This window comes from Fragaria vesca, linkage group LG7 (genome assembly GCF_000184155.1).
Source record: "Fragaria vesca subsp. vesca linkage group LG7, FraVesHawaii_1.0, whole genome shotgun sequence".
In the NCBI taxonomy this organism is placed as follows: domain Eukaryota; kingdom Viridiplantae; phylum Streptophyta; class Magnoliopsida; order Rosales; family Rosaceae; genus Fragaria; species Fragaria vesca.
The window spans coordinates 3,272,011-3,292,049 of record NC_020497.1 but is presented as its reverse complement, the minus strand read 5'-3'; the positions used below and the strand labels follow the sequence as shown (position 1 = coordinate 3,292,049).

Genomic DNA, 20,039 nt, shown 5'->3' with positions numbered 1-20,039 from the left:
CATCATGATGATCTACTCTGCTAGGGAGAAGATTGGCTGCATGAAGAAAATATGTGTTTTGAACAAGGAAGGAGATGAAAGGGAGCTGGGCTTTTTTATATGGGTATTGGGTTTCAATGAAAGGCTAGCTGACCCAATTCTCATTTTCACCATTCATTCTTGATTTAAGTTATTGGGCTTGGATTTCGAGCCCAAGATCGAAATCACAAACGACACTAAATCGAGAAATGAGCATTATGTGTTTCTGTAACCTTCCACACCACACCCACGTCTGCAAGCCCCAAAAACGTGATTGTGGCTTAGGTCCACATGCATGACATGACTTCGATTAAACTTGTAACTTTTGTATTTCCGAATGTAATTTGCATGTATATTTTCTTATTGGGATTGTAATATCTATTAAGCATGAATGTTGATTTTTTGGGTATCAACATTAGCCCCCTTGATTATGTAGGCTATGCAATGACTATGAAATAGGCTACATAATCAACAAGAAAGTGATCAAAGGTAAGCATGAGGACCAACTGTATAGCATGTAATTTGAAAGAATTATAGTCACATGATCGAGCATTTGGAATATTCGCGTGATTAGCTAATTAAAAGGATTTATGTTAAGGTCATTTTGAACAGAGGGTGCTAGATTTGTTTGAATGGCTTGATTTCCTCTTTCTACCCCTTCTGAGTTCAAGAATTGGGCCCAAAGCTTCAAAGAGCTTTGTGCGTGTTTTCCCCAGGATCTCCTCTACAGTAATATTGGCTTGCTGTGAGGATGATAACCTGCTGCGGGGACATGTTGCTTGTGATCTGGAGGCATGAACTTTAATGTGGATTTGGTAGCATGACAGATGAACAAAATATATGAAAGAGCTTGCAAGATGGCATGAGGTGCGGGAGCTAGAAGCACAAGAGTTGCAGAAGATGAGAATTTGCTATGGCTAAAGGTTTGCTACAGGGTACTCTACTGCAGGGAGGAGAAAAAAGATCCGGTGGTGTTTGATGGGTTTAGGGTTGTTTAGAGCTTGAGAATGGTTTTGGATTGGAGGCTAGGGATGTTTGGCTTGATTCTTGAGGCTTGCTTGTGGGATACCTTGGTTGTAGGTATGTTCTGTTGCGTGAGAGTTGTCTTTCTTTGCAGCAACTAAAGGCTTTATTTATAGGTTGGAGGGGGTGAGGCTAATACATAGGTGAATGAGGCAAGTCTACTGGACAATTAAAGAGATGTATCATGTTGAGTTCAAATGTACAAAACACTGTAGTGACCACAAGATTAAGAGGTGATGCGTGAAGTTGGAATTGGAGCAGCATATTTTAAGGAAAAGTTGTTGTTATGTGTTGATAAATGTGCATATTGGAATAGCTGGGGGCTAGAGCTTAGAACAGAGTAGAAGAAAAGATTGTTAGGGACTTATGCTTGGCGTAGAAGAAAAGGACTTACTGCGGGGTTTAAAGAAAATACTATTTGTTTGATCGGGTAGAAAGATTATTGCATTAGGGTTAAAATAGGTGATTTAGGTTAAGCATATGGGTTTGGGTTATCTCATCTTTGCAAGCTCATTAAGCGGTTTAGATTGTTGGGCATGGATTTCGGTCCCAAGTCCAAAATCACCAACAACCAAAACTGAGAATAAGTCTTATGTACTTCCATTACCTTCCACACCATACTTAAATTTATAAGCCCCAAGAGCGTGATTATGACTTGGGTCCACATGTGTAGCATGACTATTCGAATAAATATGTAACTTTGTATTTTTAGAATGTAATTTGCATGTGTATTTCTTTATTGAGCTTGAAATATTCATTGAGTATGAATATTAATTTTTTAGGTATCAACACTAGTTTAATTCATATTATCATAAGATCATCATTTTCAGCTCTACTCAGAAGTAAGAACCTTAATGCTCTTGCAACATCAATCCAATCTCCCTTCCATTTCCAAGCTAGTCTTCTTCGGAAGCAAATTGGGATGTTAAGCAAACACAATTTAATTAATCTTTTGTTATTGATTCATAACATCACATCCGGTGTCTAATATAGTGTGAACTGTCTTAAAATGTCGAAAAATCTTTCAGGGGTTCCAAACCAACTGAATTGTTCTGTATATACAAGTCTCCTATAACCAGTCAAAAGAAAGACAAATTTCACATTTAATTAGTGCAGAAACTTTCCTTCTTTACCCTGAGAATCTCATAACTTGCCTCTGGTTCAGTTTTAATCCACGCAGCCTACAAAAAATAGAAAATACTAACAATAAGAACCATAACAACCACACACCATTAGCAAAACATACACAGCATTAAGTTGAAGGCATTAAGTAAAATAGTACAAAAAAAATGACAGCCTCTTTCCATTCTGTCAAGATACAGGTAACAACCAAATCAAGAGATACATGGGATGTTTCCTACCAACTAATGTATATGAAATGTTCATATATACCAAGAAATAAACTTGACCACAGAGATTCATATTGTTCATAAGCAAGTGAAACGAGTAGACATCAATATAAGCATAAAAACTGGAGTGCTGGACCATAATAAAATCTGGACAATTTGCCAAATACTATTTTCCAATTGATTGTGGAAGCTAACAGGAAAGGCAATAAAATTTTCTGTCTATGGCTAAAGCCAACTAATTCCCTCAACAAATCATTTACATTTCTTAATTTTATAATCTTCCAGTAACCCAATGATTATCATGAAATGTATGCTGCTATCTCCTGACTTTCTAATGTTAACTGAAAATAATGAGGATCTTAGCTGCTTAACTAATCAACAAAACCGGAAGCTTCGATAATCAAACCATTCGTCAACCATGAAATTGTATACCAACTACTCCTAAATAAAAGTTCCACTCTATAATCAGTATAAAAATCTGATAACGCATATCAACTTTCACTTAGTGGAATATATATAAACATGCCTTGACATATCTTACATTTTATATGGACCGCTTGATCCATATACTTTTTCCATTGTACATGAATTTCAGAGGAAGCACCCCAGCACCAACTCGACCATCTCTGGAGTGTGTAGACGCACACATGCGTACCACTCTGGCGATATAGGATCCATGGTGAATTGGTGATGCTCTTCACCACATTACCAAATGTGCTGCTTATGATGAAAAGTAGTAAGTAAAATAACTTCAAATGCAACGTTACATATAATAGTATAATATGTATATGTAGTACCTAATTATATACCTTTAAAAAGAAGAAGTACAACTCATCACGAGTCACTGGTGGTGTGTTTCTCTTGAAAGTCACATACACCAATGAAGTTCCTGATACACACAAAAAATATACTATCTGGGTTTATCATAGGAAATTTGGTTTAGAGGTCCTTCACCCATGATCTATTCTGTTATCTCAGGAGTACAAACCTCAATCTACTAGCTTAAGTTGAAAACCTTAATTAGTTAGTTTCCTCCAATATTTTATTTTCATAACAATGACGGTGCAACCTCGGCATTAGAAAAAAGTAATATGAGATTTTGTTGAGAGCTTGACCTTTATATAGATTCATTTCATGATCAAGATAAAGTTGTAATGAGATTAAAGATTGATGTGTAATTGTAGAAAAGTGTGATTCATTTCTAAGCTCACGTCGATCATTCTTGTTTCATGCATGTATTTCTCACCTGCAACCTGCAATATTACTGAATATTGCAATTTATGTGGAAGTTTGGCTGGCTCGCACGCCAATCCGCTCTGATGAACATAATTAGTGTGATGATGCACGGTCTTTCTACTCTATTTCTTGTACGTGCTTTGATTTCTTCAAAAATTTCTACAAGTGTACAAGAAAATTGATGTCTCTATCGATCAAGAAAATTTGTTGGTATAGTGTGGACTCTGCTTTCTTCCTAAATGAAATTACCCAAAAACAAAATAAAGTTAAGAAAACAATCATGTTGTGTCCTAACTGATCTAGGAGAAGGACTCCCTTACGTGGAAGATAATCAATTATCTTCACTCTAGTAAGGGTTTCTATTTCGTGAAGGATTCGACCTACATGAGCTTCGATTCTCAATTAGTTTCATGGTTTCCAAATCCATGATGGATTTGACCCAATAAGCACATGCTTACATATATGTAGAACGATCGATAGATCGAAGCTCATCGCACGCAGGAGTACAAAAGTAAGAAGATATTGATCATGGCTTCCTAATCGACGAGGCCTCACTTGCCTGATCTTGTCATCCACAAAATCCTCCTATTTATTTATTTTTTGTCAATAAAATCCTCCTATTCAGATGACAAGGTACAGATCTGGAGATGTTAGTATCGTAACCAAATTGCTGAGTTCCGATCCTCATTTGAGAGAGGCGTGAAAGAGTTAGATACCAGCCTTAGAGTTAGTGAAACACAGTGGGATCATGGGGAAATGGCATTGAAAACTACAACAACTTATCCCCCATGCAGCTTATCAAAGCAAAATATGCGGCCCTTATGAAGAACTACTACTACTTTTCCCGGAATGCTCTTGCCAATGCAAAATCCTTGACTACTCTAAATTTAGGGTATGTTAGAATAACGAACATTAGCAGTAAGGAGTGCTCTAGATCCACATGTCTTCTTCCCTTCCTGAAATCTATGTCTCTCAAGCTGGTCCACTTTGACAATGAAGCTCTCTTATACTTGATGCATGAGTGCCCCTCCATCGAATACTTGTCAATAAATTCATGTTGTTTTCGAGATGATCTTAAGGTTTCGAGTTCTAGTCTCAAGTCTTTGCAAGTTGAGCATTGCAATTATTTTGTTGTTCGAGTTGATAACGCTGTGAATCTGGAAGCTCTCGCAATCATTTCCGATATCGGTCCACCTCAACTTCCAAACTTCCATGGTATAATGTTGAAAGACTGGTCTAACTTGAAACGTATGAACATATGTGCTCCCCAGTAGAAAGTATTCAGTTTAGATGGATGCCTCGATGTGAAAGGGACAATTGATGCTCCACTTCTATATTCTTTTACTTTCAGGGGTTACTTGAGTTCCAAGTTTTCTGTAAAAGCTCTAAACTAGGCATGGAGCCGTATCGTACTGTTCAACCATTGGGGGAGAGAAGCAGCAGCCACATTCAACAGGAGTCCATGGAATCATTTTACAACATTGAGCAATTTTCTTAAAGAATTTGGTAGCTCCAAACGTTTGGATCTTTCTGTGAGTCATATTAAGGCCCTTATGTTTCCAAAAGATTTCAGAGAGACCTTGTCTTCTCTGATATTCTCCAGTCTCGAAAAACTTTATTTCTCGGTGAAGAATCCTCCAACAAAGAGGAACAAAGAGTTGAGCGATTCCTTGAATTGGATGGCACATGATGTACAGGTCATAGAAAATCTACCATGGATAATCAGGCAAGCACCTTTTTGAGTGCAGGCTGGCTTGTAGCAAGAAATGCAGTACTCGATCATCAAAAACGTGGCTATTACACTTCCTACCATGTGGCATGTGCATATAAAATCTGGGCAAAATGTTTGGATTATAGATCATATGATTTATGAAAATTCATCGTCAATTTCTAATTGGGTGCGAAGAGACACGTATACGTGTCATATTCAGCTACGTCAAAAGTACCAATTATTTTCAAACGAGCCCATAAGGCCCAAATTTCATTTTTTTCTGATAAACCAAAGGAATACCGAAAGTAACCCCAACTCCAACCTCTTCTTCCTCCGGCCTCTGAGACTAGGCCCAGTTTGAGACTGCTTCCTGAGCTGCTTTTGGGACTGCTTCTGCTTTTGGGCATCAAAGCTGGTGTTTGGTAACACACTCTGAAACTGCTTTTGGCAGAATTGATTCTCGGGGAAGCTGTTTTCTGAGAAGCTACGATTTGTAGCTTCTGAAGCTGCTTTTGAGATGCAACTATCATATAAGTAATAATTAATAAAGTAATAGAAAAAAATATAGCAAAAAATATTAATAAGTGACAAAATAAATAAAATAGTGTTTGAAAATTCATACATATTAAAAAAAATTTGACATACAAATTCTATTTCTCAATATAACTACTTAAAATATATTTTTATAATCATTTTCTTTTCCATGTGACATAAAATTTTATCCATACATTGTTGCAATGCATAGAGCATATTAATTTGACATACTATTGCAATTTATAGTTGCTACTACTTGAAATGTCAACTAAATTATATACATTTAAACATGTATGAGCATTTTGCTTATGTTGCCTACCCAAAACACTTTTTATTTTACAAAATAACAAATGCTTAAAATGATTTTTGGTTCCCACAACACTTTTAAAAACAATTTACCAAACACTCAGCTGATTCTCCTCACAGCAAATCCAAAAGCAATTCTAGCCACAGCAGATTCAAAAGCACTTTTAAAAACAATTTACCAAACACTCAGCTGATTCTCCTCACAGCAAATCCAAAAGCAATTCTAGCCACAACAGATTCAAAAGCAATTCTACTCATAGCATAGCTGCACCAAACTGGGCCTAGGAGTTTCGAAGAGTCCCAAAAGCAAAATGGAGCTCGAGAAACGAATAACAACGACGCTGGCATCACGCGTGGCTCTACATTTCTCACGAATCATGATCTCGACTCGGTCATTGACCTCGTCTTCGGCTCCGATTCGTAATTAGCAAGAGCTCTGAGGTGACCAGCACGACGTCGTTTACTAGATGCAGCTGATTGTTGCTGTCGTGTGCAGAGAGTCTGGCATTACGAACGAACTAGGCGATTCGCTGCTCAATACGATTGGAGGTCCTTTCCGGTATGGTTTTGATGATTTTGAGCTGTTGAAATTTGAATTGTATTGGTTTCCGGTGTGGTTTTGATGAAATTTGAATTGGATTGGTTTGTGTCTGTGTGAATTTTTGGTTGCAATAGTGTTTATGTTGTGGAGATAGAGGTTTCCGGTGAGTATGAGAAGAATGTGGTTCTAGTATCTGGTGGATTTGGAGGCATCGGAAGACATGCGAGAAGAAATCAGTCTTTGCTGGTTGATACATTGTCTGATAGTTTGAGAGTGACTCGTGTAGAGAGTAGTCCTTATTCGAGATAGTTCAAGGCCATAGGCACCCTGAACATTTATCTAGGCTTAGAGAACTGTATTTTTCTCGATAGTTCCTTCATTGAAAAGGAACTTGATTTCAGTAGGCCTTAATTAGTTAAGATTGGTTGTAAGCTTATCATCGATTCTAATGGTTTTTTTGACTTTGTCAACGGTTAAATGTTTGAACTACCTATAATGTCTTTAATTGATTAAAACTTTAAAATATGTCTTCTAATAGATAAGGATAAATTAATAGTTGCAAACAAGAAAAAAAGAAAAACATAAAGAAAGAAGCTTACAACGTGGGAAGTGGGAGAGAAAAGTGGGAAGGGAAATCAGATTTTTTTTATTTTTTTAATAATGGGAGGGAAATTAGACTTTGAGCATAACCATAATAGTTAAAAAAAATTCACACGTATATAATGCGGGTCAAGATGTTAGTAACCATCTTATGCTTGATTGTTCAGTAGTTAAGAATGAGATTTTTATGCTTGAAAATAATGCAGAGACCACAAATAAAAATACTACAGTTGGAGTTAAAAGATCCATGTTCAATAATAAGTCTGCAAATCTTTGACATAGTAAGATCAGGCCATATCTTTAAGCACAGGCTTAAAACACTCGAGAAAAATCAAATACTACCTGCATGGCTGCATTGATCTATGATGATTTGAATGACTGCATTGAATGTTTTAAAGGGAAGATGACTAACATTAGAAAAACTAAGGCATTAAGAAGTCATGAACTCTTACAACTCATTCATACAGATATATGTGGGTCTTTTCACCATATAACATTATGTGGAATTATCTATTTTATTCCCTTAATGTCATGGTATCAGAGCTGGGTTTTCAAAATTGAAGATAGAATAATTCAAGTAATCAGTTAAAAGCGACAAGTACACCAAGGAACTAGGATGCATGTAAGTAATCAGTTTAGAAGTGATAAAGACCAGCTTGATGAATATGCATTTTGACATAGGAAAATTGTTGTATTGTACTATACATGCAGGATTATCTATGGACGACAATTACAATATGACCTTTGCTACTCTAGGCTGTACCTCTCAGAGTCAATCACACAGGTTTTATTCTGTCTTCAATCTTCAGTACTTCTATGCTTAAGGCAATGGTTCACTAAACAAGCCGGAAAATCAATGTCATTGCCCTAGGTCATAACGTGATCTTAATCTTGGTATGAACTTCATCATGCAGAAAAGTGGAAAGGAGGTGATGAAAATGAAGGTTATGAAATTGGGATTTGCAAAAGGGAATTTTCATGGCCGGTCCCATTATACCAATGGTGCCAAGAAGCCATGGCTTGGTCTGCTTAAGTTCATTGGGATTCTTCATTTCCGTGCTACAAAGTCTGAACTAATGTGGTGGATTTGGTGTGGTTTCCTCTTCAATATATACAATACAAATTGGAACCATGCTAGTTGGTTTCACATTTCATTTCAAACAACGCTAGAAATCTAGCTTTCTTTATCATTCTATTCATTTGACGTGATGATCAAAGCACGCACTAAAATATAGTACTCACCCTCGTTCTTAGTTGTTGAAATGTCCAGAAACCAGAAGACAAGCAAACATACAAGACATATAGAAGAAAGTAAACAGAGGAGCTAATACAAAGTTTGAAAACTTCAAACCAGGTGCTTATTTTGTCACTTCTCTGAAATTTGGGATATTCCAGTAATGTAGTAATAGAAACATTACATCTGATCATGAAACTGTAGCAACATCCGAAAAATGGAAATTGAGCGCAACGCACAATGTTGCAGTAACAGAAACTCTTACTAATTCATGAACCACTTTCAACAGCTCTCTTCTTAGCTTTCATTATCAACTTCCTCTCTATTTCACGGTTCTTGCAATCGTAGAAGTAAATCGTGAAGGCGACCCACTTCACCACATTTCCCAAGCAGAACAAACCAATCTGTGTCATTGCCCTAAGTCGATGCTTCGATCAGGAGATCAGGCTGTTGGGTAAGGCCTGACTCTAATCTCTATCTCACCATGGTACAGGGTCAGCACTTGTGCACCTCTCAGTGTGTTCCTAACAGCTTCAGGGTTGTGGAAGAGGACAACGGCTCCCCTGGGCTGCCCAACATCAGCATCCAGCAATATCACATGGTTTACTGTTCCAAATCTGCAAGTAATTTTGATACAAATTCAAATTCCACAAACTCCATATGATAAGTTAAAACACAAAGATCTTAAAAGAGGTGAGAAGGGACTTTTACCTGTTGAAAAAGTTGTGCAATTCTGCATAATGGAGCTGATCATCAAAAGTGATGAGAAGTCTGCTATCACGGTCTGGCCTGTCTTCCAGCATTTCCAGCATTCTCTTGTCTGACTTCAGCAATAGCTCATCTCGTCGTATGCCGTCCCAAAAAGCATACCGGACTCTCCCAGCACCACCCAGCACAGAGCTCACGGCGTAAGGACTCCGGAAAGTCACCCGGGCCTCAAATGTCCCACACTTCAGTATACTCTCAACCATATCATGGCTACACATAACATAAAAGAAAAATCATGAATCAGACGTGAGAACAAACAATTGGTTATGCATCTGTGTCAAACCATTTATGCATCTTTCTCTTCCTTCTTACAGGTTCTCTCTCATGGCACATCTACAGATTTTAAATTGATTCGAAACGAGAAGAAAAATATCATCTGGGAAGAAGAACGAATCAAAGACGAGGTAGAAGAAGAAATTGAAGAAGAAGATCTGGGCAGAAGAACAAATTGAAGAAGAAGGTCTAGGAAGTTGAACAAACAGCAAAAGAAGAGTACAAGGGTTTGCTGCACCCGGAAGAAATTGGTTTTTTTTTTCTTCTTTCGATTAAGCAGAAGAAATTGGTTTGATAATAGAGAACTGGAGGAGACTCCAAAGGGGAAAGAGAACGCCTTATCGGACTAGTTTCAAGCAACACTATTTATACAAAAATTGTTAAAGAAAAAAAACGATTTTCCATAATAATAAGAGAATTTGACACTTGGATTGGAGGACTCTATCAATTGACTATTCCACGTTGCCAAATCAATTTTTTACCGCACAAAATCTATGCAACTAATAAACAAGCACCAACCTCGATAGAATCTGGCAAAGCCTCTGCCGCGACATCACGCCGGCGGCCGTCGGCCTCCACGAAACGTGGACGGTTCTCTCCTCCTTGGCCGTATATTGATCAGAAATCTCCAACCTGAAGCCTCCCAGAGCCGTTGACGGAGGAAGCTGAACGAGCGAAGCACGTAGAAGCCGTGGCGGTGGGTCTGCTCCGCCACCGGCGCGATGATAATGGTCGTGTCGTCAGGACCGATCATGGCCGTATAGGGAACCACTCTGAGGAAACGCCCGGTAACGTCGGGGAATCGAATCGCCGGCGCGGCGAGATTCAGGGTGACGATTGGCACCTCGGGATCAACAAAGGGGGCTCTCTCGCCGGACGGCAACTCCCTCAGCGGGAGACCCACGACTCGCTCCGGGTCTAATCTCGACTCGAACATCTGGTACTGAAACCCTTCCAAGAAGACGAAGTAGCTTCTTGGGGTCGCGGGAATCGGTATGGGTAGAGATGCCGCCATGAGGAACGATGAATCAAGCTCTGGGCTTTGCGAAGAAAGAAAGAAGGAAGGGGGAGAAGAAGCGAATGTGAGAGGGAGATAAGGGAAAAAGACGGTTTGGGTTTGCCGGAGATGGAATCGGCGACTACGCCATTGATGAGTAACGAAGAAGCTGCGGAGGAAAAATAGAAAGAAACTTCAAGAATTGGAGAGGTGAATTTGGGTGTGTCTCAAGTAAAAAGAACAAGCAGAGCTTTACGAGAGGAAATTGGGAGCTATATAGAGGAGAATCCAGAGAGAATTTCAGAGATTTTCCCGAATTTCAGAATTTCGGAAAATCCAGAATCCGATCAACATTTGAGCCTGGACATTTTCCCGCTAGTCCTGGGCCCCATTTGTGCCACGGGGCGGGGGTATAATCGTAAATTGATGTGAGTGAAGAGGTAGTAGGGGCACTTTCGTAACATTGAGATGAGTGTAGTGTAGTAGTAACGCTAACGCTCACGTGGGTTAATCCATTTCTGTTGGGATTAGGGGGATAGTTTGGTAATTAGAGACGAGCACAATGGCGGTGTTGTTCTGCGCGTTTCTTTACGTGCAACTTTTTCAATTCTTTTATTTTCTTTTTCGAATATTAAGTCAACAGTAACATCTTGTCACATGTCTCTACACTCCCCTAGCATTAATTGCAAAAACGGATTTATTAGCTAATTAAGAGCCACAAATTTCAAATTACAACAAGTTGATCTGGGCAGTTAATTTAGTTTTTTATGTGCAAAAAGTTCTAAATCTCACCGTCGAAATCGTCGTAATCTAATCAGGCTTTCAGACTGTGATGAAGGCTCGATGCGTAAGAATGTTGTCAACTAAAGCATGTTTCATAGTAGATTGCAGAGTTTTAGATATATATATAGTTCAATTCTTTTATTTGTTATGCTCATTTTTCCTGCAATTTTAAGACTAGAGTATGTTAAAGTTCAATGGCCAAATTCCAAGCCTTTTTATTGAGCTTTGTGGCGTCTCTGTTTGGATCTAGGATAAAAGAAGCTTGCTTGAATATATCAACTGTAATACTCGTTCAAGTAACATGTTTTTTCATAACAGCAATGAAGATCCTTGATTGATTTCTACATTATTTTGAGGTTGTTAAGTTTATTTTCTTTCTGCTTGCACTGTTTTATGAGTTATGGATAAGGTTATATTGGTTGACATATCTACATGGATTAATACAAAAAAGTAGTTGCACTGACAGTAGCACTAAAAAGGTTGTTGGTTGGTAATTTCTCTATCAAAGGTTAGGCTTCATCATATAGGGTAAACTCATATTCTCTCTTGAGTCACTCTATTATGCTAGAAAAAAATGTAAGAGTGCACTTACTTTCGAGGGAGAGGACTGGACTTGACTTCATGCAACCAATGTATACTCGTGGTTCGCACGGTAATGTATAGACAGAATTGTCCCAAGTGTAGATGGGGTATTGAAAGGAAAAATATATGTCCAAAAAGAAGAAGAAGAAGAAGATGAATTTAACATATATATATTTGTTGCTTTACTGTTCACTGCTACAGTGAATAATAGTGCTGGGCTGCTGCTGCTGGGCCAGAGCTAATATATTAAAACTTAGGAGAGAAAATTCTAAAGAGCGAGAGAAAGACTACGAGGTTTCCAGATAAATATGGAGTCCTCACTTTCTTTTATTAGTTTTTCTGTTTGGTTTTCGCCACGCGTAAGATTAAAAGAGAAACCAATCTCAGAACAAATATCGGAAGAGAGAGACCCGAGAGTCTGCGATCAGAAAGATAGAGAGAACGAGAAAGAACGAGAGCAGAGATCGTGCAATCAGTCGAGTAGCTTCCTCTTCTTTGAAACTTGCAATCAAATCAGAGAAAGAACGATAGCAGAGGTTGAGTGCCCAAGAAAACACTGGGTTCTTTTGTCAATATATGATCTTCTCAGAGTGATTGGTTGGTGTTATCTGAAAGGGAAAGTCTTCTTCTACTCTGGGTAATCAATTTTGTTCATTTAAAAATTCTTTTTGTATTCGAGGGTTAATCTCTTTGGAATAAGTGATTGGGTTTTGCGGTTTTAGTTCTCCTTATCAATGCCAAAATATTGTTTTGGGTGTGCAGGTTCATCAATACATAGTGGAAGACTGAATTAGTGAACATTTTCAGCTATTGAAAAACAATACTCTCACTGGTTGATAAAAAGGTACCTTTTTGATTTGGCTTCTTCCCTTTTGTACAGATCGTCTTCAGCCTTATGGTATTAATGAAAGATGCTCAATCTTGAAATTTTATTCTTTTATACTATTAGCTTACTTGATTCTGCTGTTGCTTTGTGTTGTCTAATGATCCTTGATGTTACTTTTGTCATTTATTAATTACTGGAATGCCTTGATTGTAATATCTACTTCTCATTCATAGAAGAGTGTTGATTAATTTCATCAGTTTATGAACGTGATATTGACTTGATCGATGAATAGACAAAAGTAAAATTAGGGTTTAGTACAGTGTGAACCTACATATTGATCCTAAGATGCCTGCGTAATTTAAAATTTTACGTCCTGTACTTAGTCAGATTAGCATCATTTGCCAATAGCCACACTCTATGGTTATGTTGCACATGATAAGTTATACTGATACATGCTTGAAAGAAAAGAAGATGTAAGGAATTTTAGTGTGGATGATTAATCATTAGGGTTTAGGGGATCATTATCAAACAAGGAAACTTATACCTCAAACGTAAACCTAAGTTTATGGAGGTTCGTGGAGCTTCATAGGTAGAGAGCTGTTATCAAAATTATTTGATCCTGTATTAATATGGTTGTAGTCAATCAAACTTGCAAATGTTTCTCATTATATTTTACGTATTCATACAACCATTGACTTATCTATTTCCCATTTTAGGTGTCAGACATATCTGCGCTCAAAGAGGCGAAAAGGTTTCTTACAGGAGCTATTGTTGTTAAGGTTAGTCTTTTAATTTCTGTTCATTTGTTTGTATATAATTTTTTTAATTTGAAAGTAAGTGGCCGATTGTAAATGTGAGTTGAGAAACATTAACCTCCCCACATAAAGAGTAGGTTCCTGTGTTTCCGTTATGTGAAGTTCAACTTCAGCATTATGAATTTGGTTAACCTCTATAAGCAAGAGGATGAAACTTTTCTATGGCATCTTTTCTTTGTAGTTCATATGAATTTGTTCATTTACTTTCGGTAATCGATCTCCTTATATATTGTATTTGAATACCCGATTGGGTTAATCTCTTTTCTGGAATATGTGTTTGGATTTTATGGTTTTAGTTCCCTTATCATTGCCAAAGTATTGTTTTGGGTATGCAGGTTCAGCAATACATAGGGGAAGAACACTTCAGCTATTGAAGAACGATTCTCTCATCAGTTGATAGGAAGGTACCATTTTGATTGAGCTTCTTCCTTTTTGTACATATCGTCTCTTTATGTTTGGTACATGATAATCAAAAATTGCATTCCATATGTATCTGCATAATAAAGACCAGAAATAATGATCTTAGTTTTTTGGGATAGCCGATTGACCATAGTACCTGCAAGGCTACTGCCTAAAAGAAAGTAGATAACTAAATAGTCTCGAGCGAGGTGCAAGAAGAATCTCTTCCATTGTATCAGAAATGGAATAATCTAACTGAACCATGCATAATGTAATATTAGTATGCAAAAGGAGCTCACTGTACATTGATGATTATGCATGGAACACCTAATATTCATTGTTGATTGATGGATTTGAATTTTGAAATCAAGAATGATCCACATTCACCGTTACACCTTTGATCCAATCATGCAATTTTCGACATGCTAAAACATGTGTGATCCTTTCAAATGTTTGTTTTCTCTTTTCCTAATAATTTTCTCTTACCCAAATATTTCCTTTCAAATGCTCATTGATTAGATTCTACTATTATAGATTTGATAATTACTTCTATGTTATTTCTGATTTACGACTGATTTTGGTATTGTAAAGGTACTAATATTACTTCTTTTGAACACGGACAGGAAGATACAAGAGACGATAAGAACAATTGTAACATCTGTCTGCAAAACTAAGAGTATTCCAGGTAAATGTAGTTATTTGACTTCTTTATATTTACTGTACATCTATATTTTAAACACTTATTTTACAGTTAGATTTCTTGATATTGAAGAACTCAATGAGCTAAAAACTCTTTCCATTTCTCTGTTTTTGTAAAAAGCATGGTTTGACATAATATAAGAGATTCCTTATACAAACCAGATATTGTTATACACATTGTTCAAGTCTTTTGTTTTGTATACTTACATAATGTCTTCATCTTCACTTATAAATAACAGAAATGCGTCCTCGGAATCGAATACCCTTAAGAGAACGATTTTCCCAAAACTTGGAAGGCAAAGAACATACCGATCACACTACGATGAACTTAATTGATCCTGAACGGGCACCAATTTATGAAGATATCTCCAGTGGCAGTCCAAATATAATAGGTATACTTACATTGTTATTCTATTTTTATCATCTCTTCATTATCTTCAAGCATAATCTCTAACTCTTAAATCTTTACAGCCTCTGTGCGTGAAAATAGAAGATCCTCAAGAAAAAGATTTTTTCAAGACCTACAAGATGAGGGAACATCAATGATGTGTCATAATTCTAGAGAGCAAAATAATATGATATATACAGAAACAACAATGAGTACAAAATCTGTTGAAGAACATGCAGATGGGATAAACAGTGTTTCAGGCATAAGCAGTCATCCACAAACTGTTGATCGTACTTGGTTGAGTTTAGTAGAAATTGAAAAGAACTCAAATACTGGAACTACGTCAAATGGTAATGCCAATGGAATAGGTATTGACAGTGCAACTGACTTTGATATTCTGATAGACCTTAATTATTAAAATATAGTTTGTACAATTTTGTTTGTGTAGCATAAACTCTTCTGTTGGCGCTGATGTTCATTTTTGCTCAGGAAACAATGTCCAGGATTTATCCTCATTTAGTCAAGCACACTACCAAAGTCAATGCCAAGGTTATGCATATAATTTCTGATTATTTTTTTTGTTTTCATAGTAAATGAATATACAAAGATCTAAAACTAACAATTTGACATTGCAGGTGCCGTTGTAGAGTACAAAGATTTCGGTGACAATTCATTTCAATGTATTCATTGCAATGCATATTATTGGCGGGATGAGAAAAATACACGTGGAGTCTACACCGGTTGTTGTAAGGGAGGACAAGTGAGATTACAACCATCAAAGCCGACTCCAACTTTTCTCGAACATCTATTGGATCCAAACAATGGTGCAAAAGGTACACGTTTTCGTGAAAATATTCGTGTATATAATTCGATGTTTGCTTTTACTTCAATGGGTGCAGATATTGTTAAAGATATAAACAAGAATGGATCTGGACCTTATGTCTTTAAAATATGTGGACAAGTGTATCATTTAATGGGCTCTGTCTTACCACTTGATGGCAAACCCCCTAAATTTGCACAATTGTATGTTTATGATACGAAAAATGAAATATCAAATCGCATCAATGCTCTGAATCCTAACAAAAAACAAAGAATTGATCCTCATATCGTAAGTGGACTTATACAAATGTTTGATGAGATCAATGAGTTGACAAAGTTATTTCGAAGCATTAGAGATAAATTTGAGAATGATTCTTTACCTTCATTTAGTATGACCATGCTAAGTCGTTAACCCTTTGATAGTAAGCAATATGAAGAACCAACAAATGAAGACTTAGGTGGTCTAATTGTCGAAGATATTGGAGAATTTAACCCTAACAAAGATATTATTGTTCAATCTAATGACGGACGTTTGCATCGAATTTCTAGAATACATCCAAAATATATGTCGTTGCAATATCCTATACTTTTTCCTTACGGAGAAGATGGATACAAAGTTAACTTACATTTGCATAACGGGAAAAGAATGACTATGCGCAATTTCATTTCATACCAAATTCATGATAGAAATAACGAAATGAGCACTCTCTTACGAGGTGGAAGATTGTTCCAACAATATTTAGTTGATGCTTATGCAACTGTTGAAGAGAATGAGTTAGAATATATTAGAACACACAATGATGATTACAGAATTGAAAAGAAAATGGATATATTTGCTGCTCCTTCATCTGGTATTACCGAAAGCCGTGACGTAGGACAAAAAATTATCCTTCCAAGCTCTCATACGGGTAGTCCTAGAGATATGATTAATAATTACCATGATGCAATGGCAATTTGTAGACAATATGGTAATCCAGACCTATTTATAACTTTTACCTACAATCCTAAATAGCCTGAAATAACAAGATACTTTATAAACAATCTTGAATACAAGCAAGAAGAAAGACCAGATATAGCTTCAAGAATTTTTCAGCTGAAATTACAAGATATGATTGCATACATTAAATCAGGCGAACCATTTGGTGAAGTTGAGGCAAATGTATGCACAGTCGAGTTTCAAAAAAGAGGACTTCCTCATGCTCACATGTTATTTTGGTTGAAAAAGAAATACAAATGTTATACATCAAACGATATAGATTCTATTATTTCTGCTGAATTGCCAGATAAAAATGTTGAACCACATCTCTTTGAAATTGTCAGTCAATTCATGATTCATGGACCTTGCGGACCAATTAATTCAAAAGGTCCTTGCATGCGTGATGGAAAATGTTCCAAATTTTTCCCAAAACCTTATAATGATAATACCATATTTGTGGGAATTAAACCACCTGTATACAAAAGACGAGACGACGGTAACAAATTTGTATTTAAAGACAAAGTTCATATTGGAAACAATTTTGTTGTGCCTTACAACTCTAAATTATTATTAAGATATAATGCTCATATTAATGTTGAATCGTGTTCGCAATCAATGCTAATTAAATATTTGTTCAAATACATCAACAAAGGTCCAAACCGAGCTAGAATTTTATTAAACAATAATAAACATGATGAAATTCAAGCATATCTTAATTGTCGCTATTTAAGCCCCCATGAATTAGTATGGAGATTATTTAAATATTCTATTCATTCGAAATACCCTGCTGTACAGTACTTGGTTGTTCATCTACCTTCAGAAGAAAATATTGTCTTTAAAGGATCTGATTCTATCGAGTCAGTTATTGAAAAACATGGCAATGATCATACTACACTAACTGGGTGGTTTAAAGTGAACAACGATTCTGAGGAAGCACAACATTTAACTTACGCTGAATTTCCTACCAAATATGTTTGGGATAACAACAATAAAGAATGGACGCCAAGAAAACAATATAAAACTATTGGTAGAATGTAACATATCCATCCGTTAAGAGGTGAGGTATATTACATGAGAATGTTGTTAAATATTCAAAAAGGCCGTAAAAATTATGATTTGATCAAAACAGTTAACGAAATTACATATTCTTCTTATCAAGAAGTATGTCGAGCTTTGGGTTTGCTAGGTGACGATAAAGAATGGTGTGATGCTTTAACAAATTCCATGCGTTTTGCTACAGCATCAGAAATGCGTCAATTATTTGCAACTATTATTATATTTTGTGAAGTTGCTAGCCCACAAAAATTGTTCGAATCATATTGGTTGAACATGTGCGATGATATTATACATAAAGTTCGAACTGAAATGAAAAATCCAGATCTAATCATACCTGAACCTGAGTTGAAAAACAGCCTTTTATATAAATTAGAAAAAATATTTAACATGTCATCGAATTTGTTAGAAAAATTTCAATTGCCTATGCCAGATGAAAGTAAAACAGCCGAGCTTAACAACAGATTGTTGAATGAAGAACTCAATTATGATTTACATCTATTAAAACATCGGCACGAAACTTTTATAACAAAGCTAAACTATTGTCAAAGAACTATATACGATTATATTATAGAAGTTGTTGAAGAAAAGAAATCTGGAGCCTTTTTTTTTATGGTAGTGGCGGAACTGGAAAGACATTTTTATGGCATACAATAACTTCTAGATTAAGATCTGAAGGAAAAATTTTTTTAACTGTGGCTTCATCTGGTATCGCATCATTGTTACTACCCAATGGCAGAACAGCGTATTCTCGATTTAAAATACCATTTAACATTACAGATGAAACTATATGTCCGATAAGAAAAGGAACCCATCTCGCAAAACTTTTAATTAAGACTGATTTAATTATTTGGGATGAGGTTCCTATGTGTAATAAATACTGTTTTGAATCATTAGATAAATCTCTTCAAGATATTATGTCTCACTCTAATAACAGAAAAGTTGACGAACCATTTGGTGGGAAACCAATTTTGCTAGGCGGAGATTTCAGGCAAATATTACCAATTATTAAAGGAGGAACCAAGGAAAAAGCTATTGAAGCTTCATTAAACAAATCCAAACTTTGGCCATCATTCAAAATATTTAATTTAACAGAAAATATGAGATTATCAAAAAGTGGTCTCACTGAAGATGAAAAGAAAAATATTTTGGATTTTGCAAATTGGATCTTGAAGATTGGCGAAGGACGTATACAATCAATTCAACATACAGACGATAAGGACATGTCGTGGATTGAAATTCCCGAGCATTTACTAATAACTTACCACACAGATCCTATAGAAGCAATATTTACAGTCACTTATCCTAACTTTAATATTAACTACGATAACATTGATTATTTAAAAGAACGGGCGATTGTTACACCGCGAAACTCAACTGCTCAAAGTATAAATAATTATGCCATAAATTTATTGCCCGGTAATAAAATTACATATTATAGCTCAGACACAATTTCAGCAGATTCTGGTAGGAACGAAAACATCAATCTTTTATATCCAACAGAATTTTTAAATCAACTTGAATTTAGTGGATTACCAACACATGAGTTAATTTTAAAAGTTGACATGCCGATAATATTATTAAGAAACATAAATCAAATCTCTGGCTTATGCAATGGAACAAGATTGATCGTGACAAAATTATTTGATAGACTAATAGAGGCAAAAATACTAACTGGTAACAATATTGGACAAAAAATTTATATACCAAGAATTATTTTAACAGCAACTGAACATAAATGGCCATTCGTATTTAAGAGACGCCAGTTTCCTATAAAACCATGTTATGCAATGACCATTAATAAAAGTCAAGGTCAATCACTAAATCAAGTTTGTGTATATCTTTCTGAACCAGTTTTTACTCATGGACAACTGTATGTTGCATTATCAAGAGCTACCTCAAAAGATCATCTAAAAACTTTAATAAACAATAACGATGGTACCCCGAATAAATACACAAGAAATATAGTATTCAAAGATGTTCTACAAAATCTCTGATTAAATTCATACCAATGTACTCATGAACTATTTTACATTGCATTAAAATGATTCCAATAAAAGAACTACTTCATTTGCAAAATATAATGACATGCACTTTCAAATTTTCTGA

General features: G+C 36.0%; 2 protein-coding genes across 2 annotated transcripts; one reads left to right on the top strand and one right to left on the bottom strand.

Annotated features, from left to right (window-relative positions):
• Positions 1-8,856: 8,856 nt before the first annotated feature.
• On the bottom strand, positions 8,857-10,608 carry LOC101291286. Its single transcript, XM_004308251.1, has 3 exons — positions 10,184-10,608; positions 9,264-9,530; positions 8,857-9,169 (listed from the first exon to the last, which is right to left on the bottom strand). Exons 1-3 carry the CDS (start codon positions 10,606-10,608, stop codon positions 8,995-8,997), a joined length of 867 nt encoding a protein of 288 aa, XP_004308299.1. The 3' UTR covers positions 8,857-8,994.
• A 1,699-nt stretch (positions 10,609-12,307) lies between these two features.
• LOC101307332 lies at positions 12,308-16,952 on the top strand. Its single transcript, XM_004306603.1, has 9 exons — positions 12,308-12,592; positions 12,718-12,799; positions 13,498-13,560; positions 13,932-14,000; positions 14,619-14,680; positions 14,934-15,086; positions 15,166-15,450; positions 15,572-15,631; positions 15,718-16,952. The coding sequence occupies exons 6-9, from the start codon at positions 14,936-14,938 to the stop codon at positions 16,311-16,313; spliced, it is 1,092 nt and encodes a 363-aa protein (XP_004306651.1). The 5' UTR covers positions 12,308-12,592; positions 12,718-12,799; positions 13,498-13,560; positions 13,932-14,000; positions 14,619-14,680; positions 14,934-14,935; the 3' UTR covers positions 16,314-16,952.
• Positions 16,953-20,039: the final 3,087 nt, after the last annotated feature.

Excerpts from the sequence above, each read along its gene's own strand:
- LOC101291286 (XM_004308251.1), bottom strand. The coding sequence starts at position 10,608 with ATGGCGGCATCTCTACCCATACCGATTCCCGCGACCCCAAGAAGCTAC. Across the intron at positions 9,531-10,183 it reads CGGCCAAGGAGGAGAGAACC|CCATGATATGGTTGAGAGTA; the intron begins GTCCACGTTTCG and ends TGTTATGTGTAG. Across the intron at positions 9,170-9,263 it reads TTGCACAACTTTTTCAACAG|ATTTGGAACAGTAAACCATG; the intron begins GTAAAAGTCCCT and ends AATTACTTGCAG.
- LOC101307332 (XM_004306603.1), top strand. The coding sequence starts at position 14,936 with ATGCGTCCTCGGAATCGAATACCCTTAAGAGAACGATTTTCCCAAAAC. Across the intron at positions 15,451-15,571 it reads TGGTAATGCCAATGGAATAG|GAAACAATGTCCAGGATTTA; the intron begins GTATTGACAGTG and ends ATTTTTGCTCAG. Across the intron at positions 15,632-15,717 it reads CTACCAAAGTCAATGCCAAG|GTGCCGTTGTAGAGTACAAA; the intron begins GTTATGCATATA and ends TTGACATTGCAG.